This window comes from Cervus elaphus, chromosome 11 (genome assembly GCF_910594005.1).
Source record: "Cervus elaphus chromosome 11, mCerEla1.1, whole genome shotgun sequence".
Lineage (NCBI taxonomy): Eukaryota > Metazoa > Chordata > Mammalia > Artiodactyla > Cervidae > Cervus > Cervus elaphus.
The window spans coordinates 38,880,849-38,900,656 of NC_057825.1; the positions used below are offsets into that span (position 1 = coordinate 38,880,849).

Sequence of the window (19,808 nt, forward strand, 5' to 3'; positions counted from 1 at the left end):
AAATCGAAACTGTAATCAAAAATCTTCCAGCAAACAAAAGCCCAGGACCAGATGGCTTCACAGCTGAATTCTACCAAAAATTTAGAGAAGAGCTAACACCTACCTTACTCAACCTCTTCCAGAAAATTGCAGAAGAAGGTAAACTTCCAAACTCATTCTATGAGGCCACCATCACCCTAATTCCAAAACCTGACAAAGATGCCACAAAAAAAGAAAACTACAGGCCAATATCACTGATGAACATAGATGCAAAAATCCTTAACAAAATTCTAGCAAACAGAATCCAACAACATATTAAAAAAATCATACACCACGACCAAGTGGGCTTTATCCCAGGAATGCAAGGATTCTTCAATATCCGCAAATCAATCAATGTAATACACCACATTAACAAATTGAAAGATAAAAACCATATGATTATCTCAATAGATGCAGAGAAAGCCTTTGACAAAATTCAACACTCATTTATGATTAAAACTCTCCAAAAAGCAGGAATAGAAGGAACATACCTCAACATAATAAAAGCTATATATGACAAACCCACAGCAAGCATCACCCTCAATGGTGAAAAATTGAAAGCATTTCCCCTGAAATCAGGAACAAGACAAGGGTGCCCACTCTCACCACTACTGTTCAACATAGTGTTGGAAGTTTTGGCCACAGCAATCAGAGCAGAAAAAGAAGTAAAAGGAATCCAGATAGGAAAAGAAGAAGTGAAACTCTCACTGTTTGCAGATGACATGATCCTCTACATAGAAAACCCTAAAGACTCTACCAGAAAATTACTAGAACTAATCAATGAATATAGTAAAGTTGCAGGATATAAAATTAACACACAGAAATCCCTTGCATTCCTATATACTAACAATGAAAAAACAGAAAGAGAAATTAAGGAAACAATACCATTCACCATTGCAACAAAAAGAATAAAATACTTAGGAGTATATCTACTAAAGAAACAAAAGACCTATACATAGAAAACTATAAAACACTGATGAAAGAAATCAAAGAGGACACAAACAGATGGAGAAACATACCGTGTTCATGGATTGGAAGAATCAATATTGTCAAAATGGCTATTCTACCCAAAGCAATCTATAGATTCAATGCAATCCCTATCAAGCTACCAACGGTATTTTTCACAGAACTAGACCAAAGAATTTCACAATTTGTATGGAAATACAAAAAACCTCGAATAGCCAAAGTAATCTTGAGAAAGAAGAATGGAACTGGAGGAATCAACCTGCCTGACTTCAGACTCTACTACAAAGCCACAGTCATCAAGACAGTGTGGTACTGGCACAAAGACAGAAATATAGACCAATGGAACAGAATAGAAAGCCCAGAGATAAATCCACGAACCTATGGACACCTTATCTTTGACAAAGGAGGCAAGGATACACAATGGAAAAAAGACAACCTCTTTAACAAGTGGTGCTGGGAAAACTGGTCAACCACTTGCAAAAGAATGAAACTAGAACACTTTCTAACACCATACACAAAAATAAACTCAAAATGGATTAAAGATCTAAATGTAAGACCAGAAACTATAAAACTCCTAGAGGAGAACATAGGCAAAACACTCTCCGACATAAATCACAGCAAGATCCTCTATGACCCACCTCCCAGAATATTGGAAATAAAAGCAAAACTAAACAAATGGGATCTAATGAAACTTAAAAGCTTTTGCACTACAAAGGAAACTATAAGTAAGGTGAAAAGACAGCCGTCAGATTGGGAGAAAATAATAGCAAATGAAGAAACAGACAAAGGATTAATCTCAAAAATATACAAGCAACTCCTGCAGCTCAATTCCAGAAAAATAAATGACCCAATCAAAAAATGGGCCAGAGAACTAAACAGACATTTCTCCAAAGAAGACATACAGATGGCTAACAAACACATGAAAAGGTGCTCAACATCACTCATTATTAGAGAAATGCAAATCAAAACCACAATGAGGTACCATTACACACCAGTCAGGATGGCTGCTATCCAAAAGTCTACAAGCAATAAATGCTGGAGAGGGTGTGGAGAAAAGGGAACCCTCTTACACTGTTGGTGGGAATGCAAACTAGTACAGCCACTATGGAAAACAGTGTGGAGATTCCTTAAAAAACTGGAAATAGAACTGCCATATGACCCAGCAATCCCACTTCTGGGCATACACACTGAGGAAACCAGATCTGAAAGAGACACGTGCACCCCAATGTTCATCGCAGCACTGTTTATAATAGCCAGGACATGGAAGCAACCTAGATGCCCATCAGCAGATGAATGGATAAGGAAGCTGTGGTACATATACACCATGGAATTTTACTCAACCGTCAAAAAGAATTCATTTGAACCAGTCCTAATGAGATGGATGAAACTGGAGCCCCTTATACAGAGTGAAGTAAGCCAGAAAGATAAAGAACATTACAGCATACTAACACATATATATGGAATTTAGAAAGATGGTAACGATAACCCTATATGCAAAACAGAAAAAGAGACACAGAAATACAGAACAGACTTTTGAACTCTGTGGGAGAAGGTGAGGGTGGGATGTTTCAAAAGAACAGCATGTATACTATCTATGGTGAAACAGATCACCAGCCCAGGTGGGATGCATGAGACAAGTGCTCGGGCCTGGTACACTGGGAAGACCCAGAGGAATCGGGTGGAGAGGGAGATGGGAGGGGGGATCGGGATGGGGAATAAGTGTAAATCTATGGCTGATTCATATCAATGTATGACAAAACCCACTGAAATGTTGTGAAGTAATTAGCCTCCAACTAATAAAAAAATTAAAAAAAAAAAAATATTTCCCTACTCTAAGGTCATAAAGGTTTTCTCTTATATTTTCTAATAGTTTTATAATTCTGACTTTCACATTTAATTTAGCTGGAATTGATTTTTATGTATGGTTTGAGGTACAAGGTCTAATTTTTTTTCCCCAAACAAACAACAAACTGTCCCAGTACCATTTACTGATAAGAAATTCTCTTCTCCACTGATAGGCAATGACAGTTCTGGCCGCAATCAAATGAGCACATACATAAACCTGAATTAAAGATTGCTTTCGGTTCTAAAGCTCTATTCAACTGAAAGCACCAAAATATTTTGTGAAGATAAATCAACAATTGGTTTTAACTCCATGAATTTTTTTTTTTTAAAGAACACCAAATGGTAAAAAAATCCTGACTTGGAAAATGTGATGGGAAAAAAAAAACCCTACTGCATAGGGTTCAAAGAACCTGAGTTCTACTTCCCACTAAACAACTTACTATGTAGAATGAGACATTCTAAGCTGTCAAAAACAACAGTATCAAGAAAAGCGTAAAATTATTTACCTTTTTTTCATGTATATAATTCACACACTAAAAGTTCAGTAAAATTATACCAGATAATATTTAAAAGACAAACAAAGGTATAATTTAAGTAAATAAATGTTATCATCCCAAATTTTAGTTTTATATCTATAACCTAACGTGAAATATTTGCTCTAACTTCTAATTTTGTATCTACCACGATTTGGTGCTCAAAAAACAACTGTTTACTTATATAAGCACAATCTAACTAAAGACCAAGTAAGGTGAAGACTGTTTTCTAAAAGGTGCCTTCTCTGATTAAGCATTGATTAAACTCCCATACAGAAATCTGACCCACTTTATAGCGGATGAAGTTTAACTCAAAGAAGAAATTTTCCATTAATAAAATCACCTTTAGTTATTTTACATTATCAATACTCTTTTAAATAGTCATAGAAGTTCAGAATATATCTGAATACCTTTCATCCAGGGATGGACAGCTCCAACTAAGCATCTTTTTTAAGCCAATTTGGCAAATATCCTAGGTATAGAAATCCACTAAAACAAGCCTAGAACACTTAAGTGACTTTGGTTGCTGTCCCATCCCCCCAAAACTAACCATTACACAGTAGGTACTTTCTTATAGAATCTTCTTTGTAATATCCACTCATGAACAAAATCGTAATGCATACATGAACTGGTAGTCACCTTTCAATAAAATCCTAACTACTTAAATGTAGCACTGCCCCATGGGAAAAAAAGAAGCTTAAACAGTTTAGATCTTTATCTCCCAGTTATCTTCTGGCAATAAGGGAAACACACTCTAACATTAATTCCCTATTTTCATAACTTTAAGGATAAGCCCCTCCAATCAGGAGCTTGAAAAAGGTGAGAGAGAAAAGGTTAAAATAAATCATTAATGACATATTTACCGGTTTGATTCGAAGCTTACCACCCACCACTTCAAGAATGGCATGTCTTCTGGACACTCTCTTATCTGTTATCTACAGGGGGGAAAAAATTAACATTTCAAACACAGCCACCTTCCTAAAACAAACAAACAAAAAAAACAATAACAACAAAAAACCCCACAGCAATGTTTCTGAAATTAGTAGACTAGATATGAAATCTATTACTCATTCAATGACTGTATATTGAAATGACTGTCCTTGCTGAATACATATCGCAAACAACTCAGAGATTAAGAGGCCTCCCCAAAGTCACAGAAAAATAAATAGTGAAGCAGAGACTCAAGCTTGGAACCTAAGAGATCCCAAAACCTTTCACGATCGTTTCAAGACATATCTTTAGCAGGGATTATCAATAAAATTAACAAGATGAGAAAGAAAAAAATCTATATAATATGTATGTATCAGGAAACATTTCAAATACAGAAAATATACCGTGTGTTATAATGACAAAAGATCTTAACAAGCAGCAGTCTGGTAAATGTAAAAGGTTTGACTATAAGCACTGGGGTCAGGCAGACCCAATCAAGCAGACCTGCACTTGAGCCATGAGCAGCAGTTAAGAGGGCAGGAAAACAGGAAGAGCAGTGAGAACCAAATATTTACAGTGAAGAAACATTTAAAAAATACATTTGCTTTCTGCTTTGAGACAACTACTGCAAGCAGTGTTTTACTTATGCCCACAATCACTTCTGCACACCAAAGTTTAAAAATTGCTTGCACTTTTAAGTGTTGAAATTGCCAAGCAAGCCTTCCCTACATGGCTATTAACACAACAGTTAAGACAGATTATCTTCATGATTTGTAGTTTTATGTAATGAAAATGTTTCAATCACCAACTTTACTTAATAGCATAATTATTTGGCCTATCTCGTCACTACCTTGGTATCTGTCACTTCATCTCTAACCTTACCCACATTAGGACCAAAATTATCAGTAAAAACAGACTGCAGCAAGGCCTAAATTCAATTAAATCCACTCAGTTCAATTCAGTTCAGTCCTACTAGTTCTGCAAAAACTTGCAAAAATACGAAACTTTCCGGAATCAGTACTCATTTTTTTAACCAAAGAGCAATTCCACACTTATGGCTGTTCAGTTCAGTTCAGTTGTGTCCAACTCTTTGCCACCTCATGGATGGCAGCACGCCAGGCTTCCCTATCCATCACCAAATTCCCAAGAATACTTAAGGTCATGGCCATTGAGTCAGTGATGCCAACCATCTCATCCTCTGTCATCCCCTTCTCCTCCCACCTTCAATTTTTCCCAGCAACAGGGTCTTTTCAAATGAGTCAGTTCTTCGCATCACGTAGCCAAAGTATTGGAGTTTCAGCTTCAGCATCAGTCCTTCCAATGAGTATTCAGGGCTGACTTCCTTTAGGATGGACTGGTTGGATCTTCTTGCAGTTCAAGGGACTCTCAAGCGTCTTCTCCAACACAACAGATCAAAACCATTAATTCTTCAGCGCTCAGCTTTATAGTCCAACTCTCACATCCACACATGACCACTGGAAAAACCATAGCCTTGACTAGATGAACCTTTATGGGCAAAGCAATGTCTCTGCTTTTTAATATGCTGTCTAGGTTGATCATAACTTTCCTCCCAAGGAGCAAATGTCTTTTAATTTCATGGCTGAGGAAACCATCTGCAGTGATTTTGGAGCCCAAACAAATAAAGTCACTTTCCATTGTTTCCCCATCTATTTGCCATGAAGTGATAGGACCAGATGCCATTCAGATTTCCTGAATGTTGAAATTTAAGCCAACTTTTTCACTCTCCTCTTTCACTTTCAAGAGGCTCCTTAGTTCTTCTTCACTTTCTGCCATAAGGGTGGTGTATCTGCATATCTGAGGATATTGATATTTTTCCTGGCAATCTTGATTCCAGCTTGTGCTTCATCCAGCCCAGCATTTCTCATGATGTACTCTGCATAGAAGTTAAATAAGCAGGGTGACAATATATAGCCTTGAGGTACTCCTTTCCCAATCTGGAACCAGTCTGTTGTTCCATGTCCAGTTCTAACTGTTGCTTCCTGACCTGCATACAGATTTCTCAGGAGGCAGGTTGGGTGGTCTGGCATTCCCATCTCTTGAAGAATTTTCCACAGTTTGTTGTGATCCACACAGTCAAAGGCTTTGATACAGTCAATAAAGCAGATGTTTTTCTGGAACTCTCTTATTTTTTCGATGATCCAACAGATGTTGGCAATTTGATTTTTGGTTCCTCTGCCTTTTCTAAATCCAGCTTGAACATCTGGAAGTTCACGGTTCACGTATTGCTGAAGCCTGGCTTGGAGAATTTTGAGCACTACTTTGCTAGCATGTGAGATGAGTGCAACTGTGAGGTAGTTTGAGCATTCTTTGGCATTGCCTTTCTTTGGGATTGGAATAAAAGCTGACCTTTTCCAGTCCTGTGGCCACTGCTGAGTTTTCCAAATTTGCTGGCATATTGAGTGCAGTACTTTCACAGAATCATCTTTTAGAATTTGAAATAGTTCAGCTGGAATTTCATCACCTCCACTAGCTTTGTTCATAGTGATGCTAAGCTCAAGTAAACTTATGGCTGTGACTATATAAAAATAGTAATATCAAGCATCACAGTGAAATAAATTCCACACATGTGACTTTTCCACAAAGCTACAGTTAATTTTTAGGACATTTTCAAAAATAAAATACCTTACAGGTGCATGTGTGTTTGTTCATTCAGTCCTGTCTGACTCTTTGCAATCCCATGAACTGTAGCCTACCAGGTTCCTCTGCCCTTGGGATTATCCCAGCAAGAATACTGGAATGGTCTGCCATTTCCTCCTCCAGGGGATCTTCCGGACCCAGGAATCAAACCGGCATCTCCTGCAGCTGCTGCATTGGCAGGAGGGTTTTTTACCACTGAGCCACCTGGGAAGCCTATTTAAAATACACCCATTATTAGCTACAAAGGTTATTTCATAAAATTAAATATAAACTATTAGCCTATTCAATCAGAAAAGAGGATAGAAATTTGGAGGCTCCTATATTCTTCCCATAATGTGTCTTAGTGGGCCCAAAACAGCAGTCATCTGATAATCCACTTCACCATTCACACAGATTTTATCATTTGCATAGAACTTTCACTTAAATGAATGCTGTCATAAATGTTATTCACATTTTACATATTGGAAATTGAAAGTCCAGAGAATTTTAGTTGCTTGTGTAGGTCACTCTTCACAGTTAGTACTCCAATTCCATAATTAACAAAAATAAATACATGAGAAAAAGTCATGTATTATTACTTTACATACATGTAATCATTCAGAAATAGTTTCAAGAACTGCAAATTATTCTGGGGCGAGGAGTAAGAAGTTTCTATTTATAACTTGGGGCGTAATATCTTATTGTTAACTTCAATTATACAAGTTGATCTTCTACAACAGAGTAACAAACTGTCAAATATAAAACCATGACATATAATTACAGTTCCTGTAATAGTCTAACTTGGGTTTCTTTCATTTTCAAGCCATATTTTTGCAGAAAGCAATAATATAAAGGTTTAATGACCTCTAGTGGACACATGTTTCTTCAACAGTGTGATTTCACTGCAAGCTGTGTATTTCTATAGTACCCACAAAAGTACTTTAAATTAGAGTCTCTGAAATCAACATCATTCAGGCATTCAGCTACAACTGTCCCTTTTATGCCCCACCTCTAAATAACGAGTAAGTTACAAAACAATCAGTTCAGTCGCTCAGTCATGTCCGACTCTTCGCGACCCCATGGACTGCAGCATGCCAGGCCTCCCTGTCCATCACCAACTCCCAGAGGTTAATCAAACTCATGTCCATTGAGTCAGTGATACAAAACAGTAATTTATGCTTTTTCAATAGAAAGCTTAAAGGTTTAACAAATGATGTTTAAAGCTTATTTTAATTTCAGGATGGGGGTGGTAAGGGGCTTAAAGAAGTAGGGTCATAAACAGATCCTAAAGATCTGATGACCTGCTTTATGTAACAGCAATCACTGCTTTTTGTGCAGAGTAAATACCCACACATTTTTATTAACATACAAATTGTAATGGCAATATTTATCAAGACCACAGCACTGTTCTATATTTATCACATATATTTTTTCCCATCATCACAAAACCTGTGGAAGATACTACCATCTTTATTTTACAGGTGAGAAATGGAATGGCCGAGAGGTTACAGAACCAATAAGCAAGGGGGGGGGGGGGGGCCAGGATTTGTGATTTAAAGGCACCTTCGCTCTTAGTGCTATACTTCTTCCCTCATTATCATTATGTAAAACATCTTTTTTAGATGATTCAACATCAGCTTAATTGTCTAAACTAGGACATACTAAAAAACTAGAAATAAGACAGAATGGCTATTAAGCAAGTAGACATTCTGGGAAAACTGAAGCCCTAAATAAAGCTTCAAGAAGCCTTCAGACTTTCATGTGGTCCTGTGTATTCTAAGAGCACACCCAAGTCTAACCAGACGAGTTATGTGAATTCCCAGTTGTCTATTCACAGCAGACAATAAAGTGCATAGGGTTTAGCAGGCAGTGCATTGACAATGATGTTGGTCTGCAAGTGGAAAGAGGTTAAAGAAAAGTGAAGAAATGTAAGGACTCAAAGTAGTACACTGGTTAGAGGCTACTGGGAGTAGGTTGAAAGGCGTAACATCCTTCAGAAGGTACTAAAGGCTTACTATGGAGAATAGTATGGAAGTTCCTTTAAAAAATAAAAATAGAGCTACCCTAAGACCCTGCAATCCCACTCCTGGGTATATATCCAGAGAAAAACATGATCTGAAAGGATACATGCACCCCAGTGTTCATTGCGGCACTGTTTACAATAGACAGGACCAGGAAGCAATGTAAATGTCCATCAACAGGAAAACGGATAAAGAAAATGTGGTACATATATACAATGGAATATTCATTTCAGTCGCTCAGTCATGTCCGACTCTTTGCGACCTCATGAATCGCAGCACGCCAGGCCTCCCTGTCCATCACCAACTCCCGGAGTTTACTCAAACTCATGTCCATTGAGTTGGTGATGCCAACCAGCCATCTCATCCTCTGTATTAGTCAGCCACTGAAAAGAGTGAAAAGCTGCCATTTGCAGCAACATGGATAGACAGTGTTATACTGAGTGAAGTAAGTCAGAGAAGGAGAAATATCGTATGACATCCCTTATATGTGGAATCTAAAAAGAAATGATACAACTGAACTCACAAAACAGAAAAAACTTAGAGGATGAACTTATGGTTGCTAGAGGGAAGGATGGGGGAAGGAACAGTTAGGGAGTTTGGGACGGCCATGTACACACTGCTATATTTAAGATGGATAATCAACAAGGACCTACCGTTTAGCACATGGAACTCTGCTCAATGGTATGTGGCAGCCTGGATGGGAGGAGAGTTTGGGGGAAAATGGATACATGTATATGTATGGCTGTACCATCCCTGGTCACCTGAAATCATTACAACACTGTTTGTTAATCAGTTATACCTCATACAAAATAACAAGGTTTTCTTTAAAAAAAAAAAAAAAGATATTTACAGCTTGTCTGTTGCTAACTCACTAATGTGCAACAGATAAAGAGAAAGTAAATGTGGCAAAATGTTAACAATTAACTAATCTAAGTTAGGGTTACATAGGTGTTTTTGTACCAGCCTTTTCGACTTTTCAACAGGCCTGAAATCTTTCAAAATAAAAAGTTGAGAGGAAAATAGTTAATATTTTTAAAATGTTGATACATTTTTGTTTGGTACTAAAAGGATTATCATTAGGTTACTGAAAAAGCAGTAAACATGATAAAAGCAATGTGACATGATAATTGAAGTATGATTCAATTTACAGCTATGCCACTGAAATTAATAAGCTTCTATTAGTTATATCTACTTTTTCTCTTAAACTTCTTTGATTTAGACTAAGCACCACCAACTGGTAGCCAACACACAGGAAATCACTCAGTATCTTTTTAAAATTTGTGCTCTGAAGAGTACACGTACCTTCCATCTCCTCAGAGTCCCCAGCACTCCCTATAATCTTCCACTTAGCCCACCCCACTTCTGAATACCTGGCCTCCGCAGGCATTTCAATTTGTAACTCATGATGGGGAGGCAGGTGGGAGGGGGAATCGGGATGGGGAACACATGTAAATCCATGGCTGATTCATGTCAATGTATCGCAAAAATCACTGCAATATTGTAAAGTAACTAGCCTCCAACTAATAAAAATAAATGAAAAAAAAAATAAAAATAAACTACACCCAAACTTTTTAGATGCTAATTCTTCACATATATCATGTATACCAGATGCTGCTAATTGCTTAATCAATATCTATTCATTTCTTCTTTAACACTAATTTTACTTAAATTTTGTTTAGGGTAACATTATACCCAGTTAAAAACATCCAAAAGCAGAGAATTCCTCATCATTGTAGATGGCTCAGATACTTAGTTCAAGCCAAGCACAAATGAAAGAGTGTGTTATTAACCATGTTTTCTAGTTTCTATATCTGATGCTTTGATATCTAAGACTTTGCTGACTAGAGAAAGACTACTTCTAAAGAGGCAGTAAAAGACTTACCTGCTGTGAAGTAATTAGCCTCCAACTAATAATAAAAAGATAAAAAAAAAAAAAAAGACTTACCTGCAAGTGCAACCTTCATATGCAAATAAAGCCACTCAAAGCCATACCCCAATCTTAGCTTTACCTGATTTTTACACTGCCCTAACCACCTGGCTAGCATCAGACAATGAGAGGTGGCCATTATAGCCCAGAGTCCCATATAATTATTTAAATTAGATGATACTGTTTCCCTGCCTTGCCCATTCATTTCCAAGAAAACCACAAGAAAGGCTTTCCCGCAGTTCCCCTAGCTCTGCCTTCTGCCCTCCTCCAATCCTGTGTGGTCCTGTGTGGCGCAGTGGGCCCTTATGTCTCTCTGGAATTGTAATTCTCTCTTCAACGACTATCATCTCCTGGTCCGTGGGCTCACCATACCTAACAAAACAACAAAACTATATTTCAAAACCAAGTAGAGTGTCTAGGAAGACTTGTGTGTTCCTGGTAAAAAGGAACAGGCTCAACTGGCCTACACCTTTTTCCTTCTTCCTTTCTCCTTTTCTTCCTGCTCACATGTAAACACCTCGAAGTACAGCAGCTGCCTCATGAGTACAGACAGGAAAGCCATATGCAAAGCTCGACCAAGAAGGAGCAGAGAGCAGCGGTTTCTTGAACAGCTGCACTAGCCCTGGACCGACTGCCCCTGAGATTCTGTTACAGAAGAAAAATGAATTTGATTACACTGCTGTTTGTCACATGTTACTTGTAGCCAAAGTAATTATGATTAACACACACTACTCTAACAACTGTTACATTGATACTGGACACTGACAATAAATTCCTTTATACTCAGCCAGGGAGAGAAGGAATATTAGAAAACAGAAAAGTTAGCTAAACTGAGCATTCAAGTACAGGAACATTTTACTATTAAAAGAACAGCACAGCATACAGCAGAAGCTTAGAAAAGAAATTCTGAATGCACAGGCTAAAGAATACACTGAAATCACTCCTATCCTTTGTTAGCAACAGCCAAAATGATGGTAATTTTTCTTCAGATACTACAGAAAAACCCTTTTGCTTAAATTCTTCATGCTGTGTCTTGAATGGGGAACAGGGCTCTCTGTTTTTGTTATCACTTTTGTATTTTAGTGTGGATCCCTTATCTTCAATTTTTTAGTTTTGAATTGTGTATTTCATGTATTATGATGAAGTTTTCTCCATTTTTAAGACATGGTGTTTGTGGAGGAAAAAAAGACATGAAAGCTTAAAAGAACCATTTGTGATTTCTTTGCCAAATATTTATTTTTGGCATTTACTAAAGTCAAACAAAATGAAGAGTTCCTTATGCTACCAGCAGAAACGTTTAAGTGTTTTGAACCAAGGTCTCTGACCTATTTGTTTGTTCCTAAAATTCTAAAAATAAAAATAAACCTGAATAAAGCAAAAGCAGAAGTAGAAAAGCTACTGGACCTTTCATTTCGTACATATATAATATTTACTGACATGTTACAGTCCGGGGGTCACAAAGAGTCAGATAACTGAACAACAACAGTATTTACTGAAAAATTAACATCATTTAATTTTTCTGACAATGTTTCCTAGAGAAATTTCTGAATATCATAGACAGGAATAATATATGTCATGAATTCAACGTTACCATTTAGCCTGGTTCCTATAAACGGAAGAACGGAGAAGGGGCAAAATTAGTTTTTTCAGAAAAAACTACATAGCAAATCAAGGACTGAGATAATAAAAATTTTCTCGTACAATGCTTTATAATTTACAGTACTTTCACATAAGATCACCTGGTTTGTTCTATCAACAACAGATTCAAACTATCATGGTAGAAAACTACAGGAAATCATCTGCTATGAGATTTGAGCCTCTATTATGAGAAAACTAGAGAAGGAAATGGCAACCCACTCCAGTACTCTTGCCCGGAAAATCCCAGGGACGGAGGCGCCTGGTAGGCTATAGTCCATGGGGTCGCAAAGAGTCAGACACGACTGAGCGACTTCATTTTCACTTCCACTTTATGAGAAAATACATAAACCTAAAGAAGCATGGGACCTAGTTAGGCATAGCTGACATAAAATTCTTTTCCCAAATTTATACTGTGTAGCAAGTAAGTAAAGTGTAAAATTAAGAGCCAAACTGAAGACAGACTGGTTACTATAAACCAGTCGACACACCATAAACTCTTCTTATCTAGAGTGCTTCCCAGTATCGGGTCCAACACACACTCCAGAGCTCACACATCCACACCAAGCCTGCCATAATATTAGATGATAAACGGACCTTATTTCGCAACAGAGCAAAAGCTAGTTGATACAAGATGTTTACTATCATTGTACATGCTGCATCAGAGTCCAGATTCTGATACTAGGAAAGGACAAGTTTGAGAAAATGGACTTGATTTTAGTCAGAGGCAGACTCCAGTTTATCAATTCTCTCTCTTTAAAAAGGTTATTACTATATTGCATGTGGCCTTTGAAACCTGTCAACATACTTTCTCCTATGACTAATGGTATAAATTAGAGTGAGTTTATCAGGCTACCGCACAAACACCTGTGTAATCCACAATAGTAACGAAATATGGATCATTTAGACTTTTAAAAGTAAATTCCAATACTTTCTGAGCTTCTAATTCAAGGTTGCTGAATTGTTAGCCAATATAATGGAATTGTGCTGACTTGCTGCTGTTGAAATGTCAACTCACTCAACCTGTTTGGCTTGCAATTCCGCTTACACAGTGAATGCTATTCAAATTTGAGAACATCATCCTTGTCTTTAATATGTTACGACAGAGGCAACATAGTGAATAAAAACATAAACACAGCTTAGTAAGATAAAACAGGGTCTAAATCTCCACTTGGGACTTTGGTAAAACATCTGTGAAAGACTATTCTGTGCAAAGCATTCTACTTAGTGCGTCTAGAAGTGGTTTTCAAATCTGGTTTCTCAACAGGATCATCTCCAGAGCTTTTAAAAATACAGATACCCAGAAACTATCTACAGAATCAAATAACCAGAGAAAAGAGTTTGGACAGAGGTCTGGAGGCAAGTGAGAAGGCAGCATATTCACATCCAATAGTTCACAAGGGATGATAATTTAAAGACATTGACTTAATAAACACACATGAAAAGCAATTCACTACACACCCATTAGAACGGCCAAAATCCAAACCACTGACAACACCAAATGCTGGCGAGGATGATGAACGACAGGAGCTCTCGTCCACTGATGGTGGGAATGAAGAATGGTGCAGCCACTTTGGAAGACAGCTGGCCGTTTCTTACCACACTAAACACACTCTCACCACACCAGCCAGCATCTGTGCTCCCAATTATCACGTCTCCACAAGAACTGGAAACGTGTTCACACAAAAACCTGCAATGGATGTTTATAACAGCCAAAATGTGGGAGTGACCTAGATATCCTTTGGTGGGCAAATGGATAAACTCTGCAAAATCCAGACTGTGGAACATATTACTCATCATTCAAAAACCATGAAAATACATGAAAAGAAGCCAATCTGGAAAAAAGTCTACATATACATACTGTATGATTTCAATGATATTATTTTCTGCAACAGGTAAAACTATGCAGATGGTTAAAGTTCAGTAGTTGCTAGGGGTTGGGGAGGGAAGGAAAGATGAACAGACAGAACATTAAGAATTTTTAGGGCAGTATTCTCTAATACTACAGTGGTAGATACATGTCATTACATATTAGTCAAAATCCATGGAATGTACACCAAGAGTGAACTCTAGTGTAAACTGTGGGTTTTGGGTGATAATGACAGGCCAAAACAGGTTCATCAAATGCACCACCGTGGTAGGGGATGCTGATAGAGGGGAACATGATACATGCGTTGGGGCAGAGGGTATCTCGGAACTGTATTTTCTGCTCAGTTCTGCTGTGAACTTAATAAAGACTATTTTTAAAAAGAAAGAAAACTAGTGTATACTGTTAAATGTTTGTAAAAGTTAAACAGAATCACTGCTGTAATGTGATCATCCCACAAGTCTACTCACCCTTATCCAATTATTCAATATGCCATACACTTTCTTTTTTTTTTTTTTGCCATACACTTTCCAAACTCAGAGCCTTAAGTCATACATTCATTTAGCCTGAAGGGCCCTTCCCTTCCTACCACTCACTCTCCACCTACCAAAACTCTAGCTGTTCTATCACTTCAAAGTCAGCTCAACACGTCACTGATTTCACAAAGTCTTCTCGGACCTCCTCATCTAAATTGTGGGTTCCTTCCTACACCTTTCTGTAGGGGTAGGATTCTTCTGTTTGGCTCAAGGTACTGAAAAAGCTTTTAATGTGACCTTTTAAAAATCAGAGGTTATAGTGCAAGTTTAATGCATAAAGCAGGGCACTCAAAGTTGGTGCTCTAGGACAACCCAGAGGGATGGCATGGGGAGGGAGGTGGGAGGGGGTTCAGGATGGGGGACACATGTACTCCTGTGGCTGATTCACGCTGATGTATGGCAAAAACAACCAAAATATTGTAAAATAATTCGCCTCTGATTTAAATTAATTTTTTTTTTTAAAATCAGAGGTTATATCAGAGGAAATCAGAGGAAAATCAATGTTACCAGGTCCCAATAGTTACTCCATTACCAGGAATGGGGACAGGCAGCACAAGCTGCATACAGATCCCTCTCCTGGTGGTCCCCCAAGCCCAGAGCAGTGTCATTCATGATACTGCTGTCATCCATCACGTCTCCATGTCACTTTCCTTACTCTCTTCCACTTCACTCACTGGAAGGGTCTGTCTAGCTCCCCTTTCTAGTTACTTGCTTCTGTATCTCTCGTACCCACTAACTATAAGTCTCCTGAAAGCAAGGACTTATTTCTCCTTCATTCTTCCCATCTAACTAAATATTCATGAACTATTTCCTGAGTTTGCTAATTAGTCAACAAAATAGGAAAAATGTAAACAATCCATCATTGATGTTGCTCCTTAGGCTTTAGCAGTTGGCAGCACTGCCTCTTTAAAATATTTATATCCACTTCAAAACTCTATGCTGTCCTCTTTACACCTAAGTTGCAAGTAGGCTCTTAATGAGGTTTGGAAGAGTGGATTTGAGAAACAGAAATCATGTGTTGAAGGCCTACTATGTGCCAGGAATTATACTAGGCTCAATAACTGAGGGAGGGGCAAAACTCCCCTGCAGCTAGGAGTGCTTGGCACATCCCCAGGGACAAATCTTGCTGGACCAAGTAGAACTAGCATTCCAAGACAGTGAATGAGGTTTGGCAACAAGGAAGAACAGTGCAGGAGCTCCCCAGATGGCACTAGTGGTAAAGAACCCACCGGTCAATGCAGGAGACATGAGAGACTGGGGTTCGATCCCCGGGTCAGGAAGATCCCCTGGAGGAATGCATGATAACCCACTCCAGTATTCTTGCTTGGAGAATCCCACAGACAGAGGAGTCTGGCGGGCTACAGTCGGGAGGGTCACACAGAGTCACACACAACTGAAGTGACTTAGCACACACACACAGTAACAGTGCAGAGTTGCCAGGCTTGGGAGTGGTTACTTTGTACTAATATAAACTTTGTGGAACACTTACAACAGTAGTTAACTGATGCCTAGTGAAGAGTCTGCACTAGAGGCCAGGACTATCCCCACCCCTCACTGGGCGCCCCTTCCCTTTTTAATTAGAGCAATAGATTCAATTACATCTGCCTTCAGGAAATCTCACTAGATACTTGGTGCTATCCTATTTCCTTGGAAGAAAATAGATCATTAAGGAATGTGCCCTATAATCCCTGCTATCGAATAAGGAAAATGTGAAACCGGAAAGAGTAGTTTTCATTAAGAGTATAATCAGATTTAATTAAAGAAAAACCACAAAGCAAATAATTTAGTCTAATGGTATTCTGCTGAGATGCTGTAAAATCTTTAATTTTTTATTTAAGATAGTTGCAGGTTCATGGTGATATTATTACAAAAAGATCTCTTGTACTGCTCACCATGTCCCCCAGCAGTAACATCTTGCAAACCTATAGTACAGCAGCACAACCAGATATTGATATTGACACAGTGAAGATACAAAACAAATTCCTCATTACTGTTTTACAGGCATACCTGATTCCCTTCTTGCTCCCCTCATCTCTCCAGTAAGCCCTGGCAACCACGTTAGTCCCCATTTTTATAATTTGTCATTTCAATAACATCATGTAAGTGAAATCATACAATATGTGACCTTTGGAATTGGCTGTTTTCATCCAGGATAATTCCCTGGAGATTCATCCTGCTGCAAAACCTTTTGTTTGGTGATCAGGAACCAGAATTACAACTTAGTAAACAAAGACCTTGGGTTCCCTGAGGATTCACTCTAAAGCAAAGGGCACAAGAAAATGAAATTTCACTGTGTTCTGTTATCTACAAGAGTTCTAAGCTTTCCCCCCACCGTAAAGACATGAAGACATTCCCACTGCCAAATTATTTTACCACAAAGAATGCTTAACACATTGAAATTATAAATGTAAAGGTTGTGGCCATGAAGGTTTGTGAAATTTGTTTCCAAAAAACATGACTAATTAAGAGAGTAAAAAAAAATCTTCCTGATTATTATTATTCACTTCTGACAGATATGAATTAAAATAAACTCCCTGAGTTTTCTGACTTAGAACTGTCTGTGCTCTCTTACACACCATGAAAAAAAAAAAAAAAAACCCCTCACTGGAATTGCTGTTGTTTGAAACTGCAGCCCTCATGTGGAGTTTTAAAACACTGTAGAGAAGAAACACCTGTCAGCTCCAAAATCTTGAAAACCACAAGGTGATTTGTTTGTTCTTCAAAGTTTTCCTTCAACACATCTAGTATCATTCACTTCTAATACCCACCAAATTTGGCAACAGAATCTCATCATCAGTGACTATTCAAAAAGGAAAAACTAAATCCTGACCAGGTAACTGACTTCCTATTCCTTACCATTTTTAAAAACAGAAACCAAATAAGCTTGTCTCACATTAGCAAACCTATTAGCAAAGATCAAGCTACAAATAATGAAGGGTCTGTGACCTGGTGCCAAATTTATAAAACAGAGGCCTAAAATTCACCCATCATTTAACCCAATCCATAGTACTCTACATTAATTATACGATTTGTTGAGTAAATTAAAACTCATTAATAACCAGACATAAGATTTCTAGATGAAGCAGATACTCTATTTCTAATTGAGATAAAATGAGAGAGAGAAGTAGGGAGCGAGAGAGAAAGAGGAATAGACGGAAGGGAATAAGGAAGGAAGGAAAACAGAGGGAGAAAACCTCCCAAGCAGTTACTCCAAAGGTTTGTATATAATAGACTATGGAGAAAAGTAATACACATTTAGGTGGAAAAGAAAAAAAATCAGCAAGTGAACTTGAAGTTTCTCAATAATCCCACTACATATACATACACTCACACTCCTCTAAAACTAATTTCCCCATCACCGCCTTGAACCACCTTTCCTTTTTCTGCTCGGAAAGGGGTCCTAAGCCTAATACCAATGGTTCCTTTTAGACACTGGCGGTTAATCAGGGTAAGTGACCAGACTCCTTACTCCCTGGTATAGGCTCACTGACACGCTTTGTTCAGGCAGTCCATGAGAAAACTGGAGGGCAAGTATCCATTCTATCTCTGTGTGCACCCGCAGTGCTAGGGTCTGCAGACGCGCAGCATAAAGTAGCCAGTAAACAAGACACATTGCATGTCGAGAAAACAATATATATGTATTTAGTGAGAGATCGACAAATTTCCAGAACGTTACAGGCAAGTTTTCCAACTCCTAAACACCCCAGAGGAAGAATACATAACCCAGTTGCACTCTGTTACCCAAAATCTTGTGTGTGTCCCTTAAATAACTCGCTCAATTTTCTCATCTGAACAATGAAGATAAGAGCACCCAACTCAGAAAGTTTGGAAAGGTTTAAAGAAGCTGGTACAGGTAGTCTTTAGATCAATGCCTGGAATTCTACACACTACATAAAGGTGAGTCACTGACGTTACTGAAAAAGATTATTACAATAAAAGTAACGCCTAGGCAGTACCACCAGAGCGGCCAAAGCTTAAAAGAAATTATTCTAGAAAAACTAAGATCAGAGGTTGGCAGACTTTTTCTGTTAAGGGCCAGAAACTACTAAAATATCGTGGCTTACCAAGCTAACAGGCAATATTCCCAGCCCTTAGAGAAATTCTTCTCCCTTAAAGGCTAATATGGGTTTTTTTGTTTACATTTTTAAATCTGAGAAGCATTCTTAGTATGTGGGTCCCAACAATTGCTGGCTGGATTTGGAGCCAGGGCCATAGTCTGCCGACCTCCGGGTAAAACACTAATGACGATAATCCAGGTCAGTGCTTTTTAAAAGGCCGCAGAAGGAAACGTCTGCGAGTTAGTTCAAGTTGACTGAAAAACGTGCTGCCTTCAAACTTCTAAAATCCAGAAAGGCCTGGCCGGAACGGTGGGGAACCCGGGCAGGACCCAGAGTAGGGCCTCAGGAGCCCGCCGGGACCTCGCGTTTCTCCGGGGCCGCCGAACCCCCGCCACACTTACTCCCAGCAGCGGCCCGCGGCCGATGACCGTCTCCCCGGGCGCCAGGGCCACCCGGGGGCCGCCGTCCTGCGGCTGCAGCTCGAAGCCCCCGGACATGGCGGCGAGGATTAAACAGACCCCTTCGCAAGGGGCGAGACCCTGCAACCGTTTCCGCCTTCCAGCGACAGGCGCGAGGCCCAGGTAGGCCCCAAGAAACACAGGGGGAGGTAAAGCGAAGACTGCCCTCGAGGGCGCCCCGGCTGCGCGGAGCTGGGGCCCCACCGAGGGGGACCGAACCCCGCCCCTCCACTCCGGCCAGTGACGTACTCAGGGAATCCCCTTTCACACCGCCTCCAATAGGTCTCTTAAAAGCCCCGGTTACCCAACCCCTCCCACCCCCCCGCCCCAGCCCCTCACCGCCCACCCGGCTCGGAGGACGCCGGTCTTTGTAGTCC

At 39.1% G+C, this 19,808-nt stretch overlaps 1 protein-coding gene across 5 annotated transcripts in view; it reads right to left on the reverse strand.

The window, feature by feature from the left end:
- The window catches only part of APLF (aprataxin and PNKP like factor), a 103,848-nt gene extending 84,146 nt beyond the window's left edge, over nucleotides 1-19,702 (reverse strand). For 2 of the 5 annotated variants that reach the window (XM_043917611.1, XM_043917608.1), the window contains exons 1-2: nucleotides 19,375-19,699; nucleotides 4,226-4,297 (exon numbers count right to left, since the gene is read on the reverse strand). In XM_043917611.1, coding sequence (XP_043773546.1) covers nucleotides 4,226-4,269 — 44 coding nt within the window. In that variant the 5' untranslated portion in view covers nucleotides 4,270-4,297; nucleotides 19,375-19,699. Of the gene's footprint in view, nucleotides 1-4,225; nucleotides 4,298-6,935; nucleotides 6,993-19,374 lie in introns of those variants that run through there. The other 3 variants (XR_006343467.1, XM_043917609.1, XM_043917610.1) reach the window with 3 other exon arrangements.
- Nucleotides 19,703-19,808: the final 106 nt, after the last annotated feature.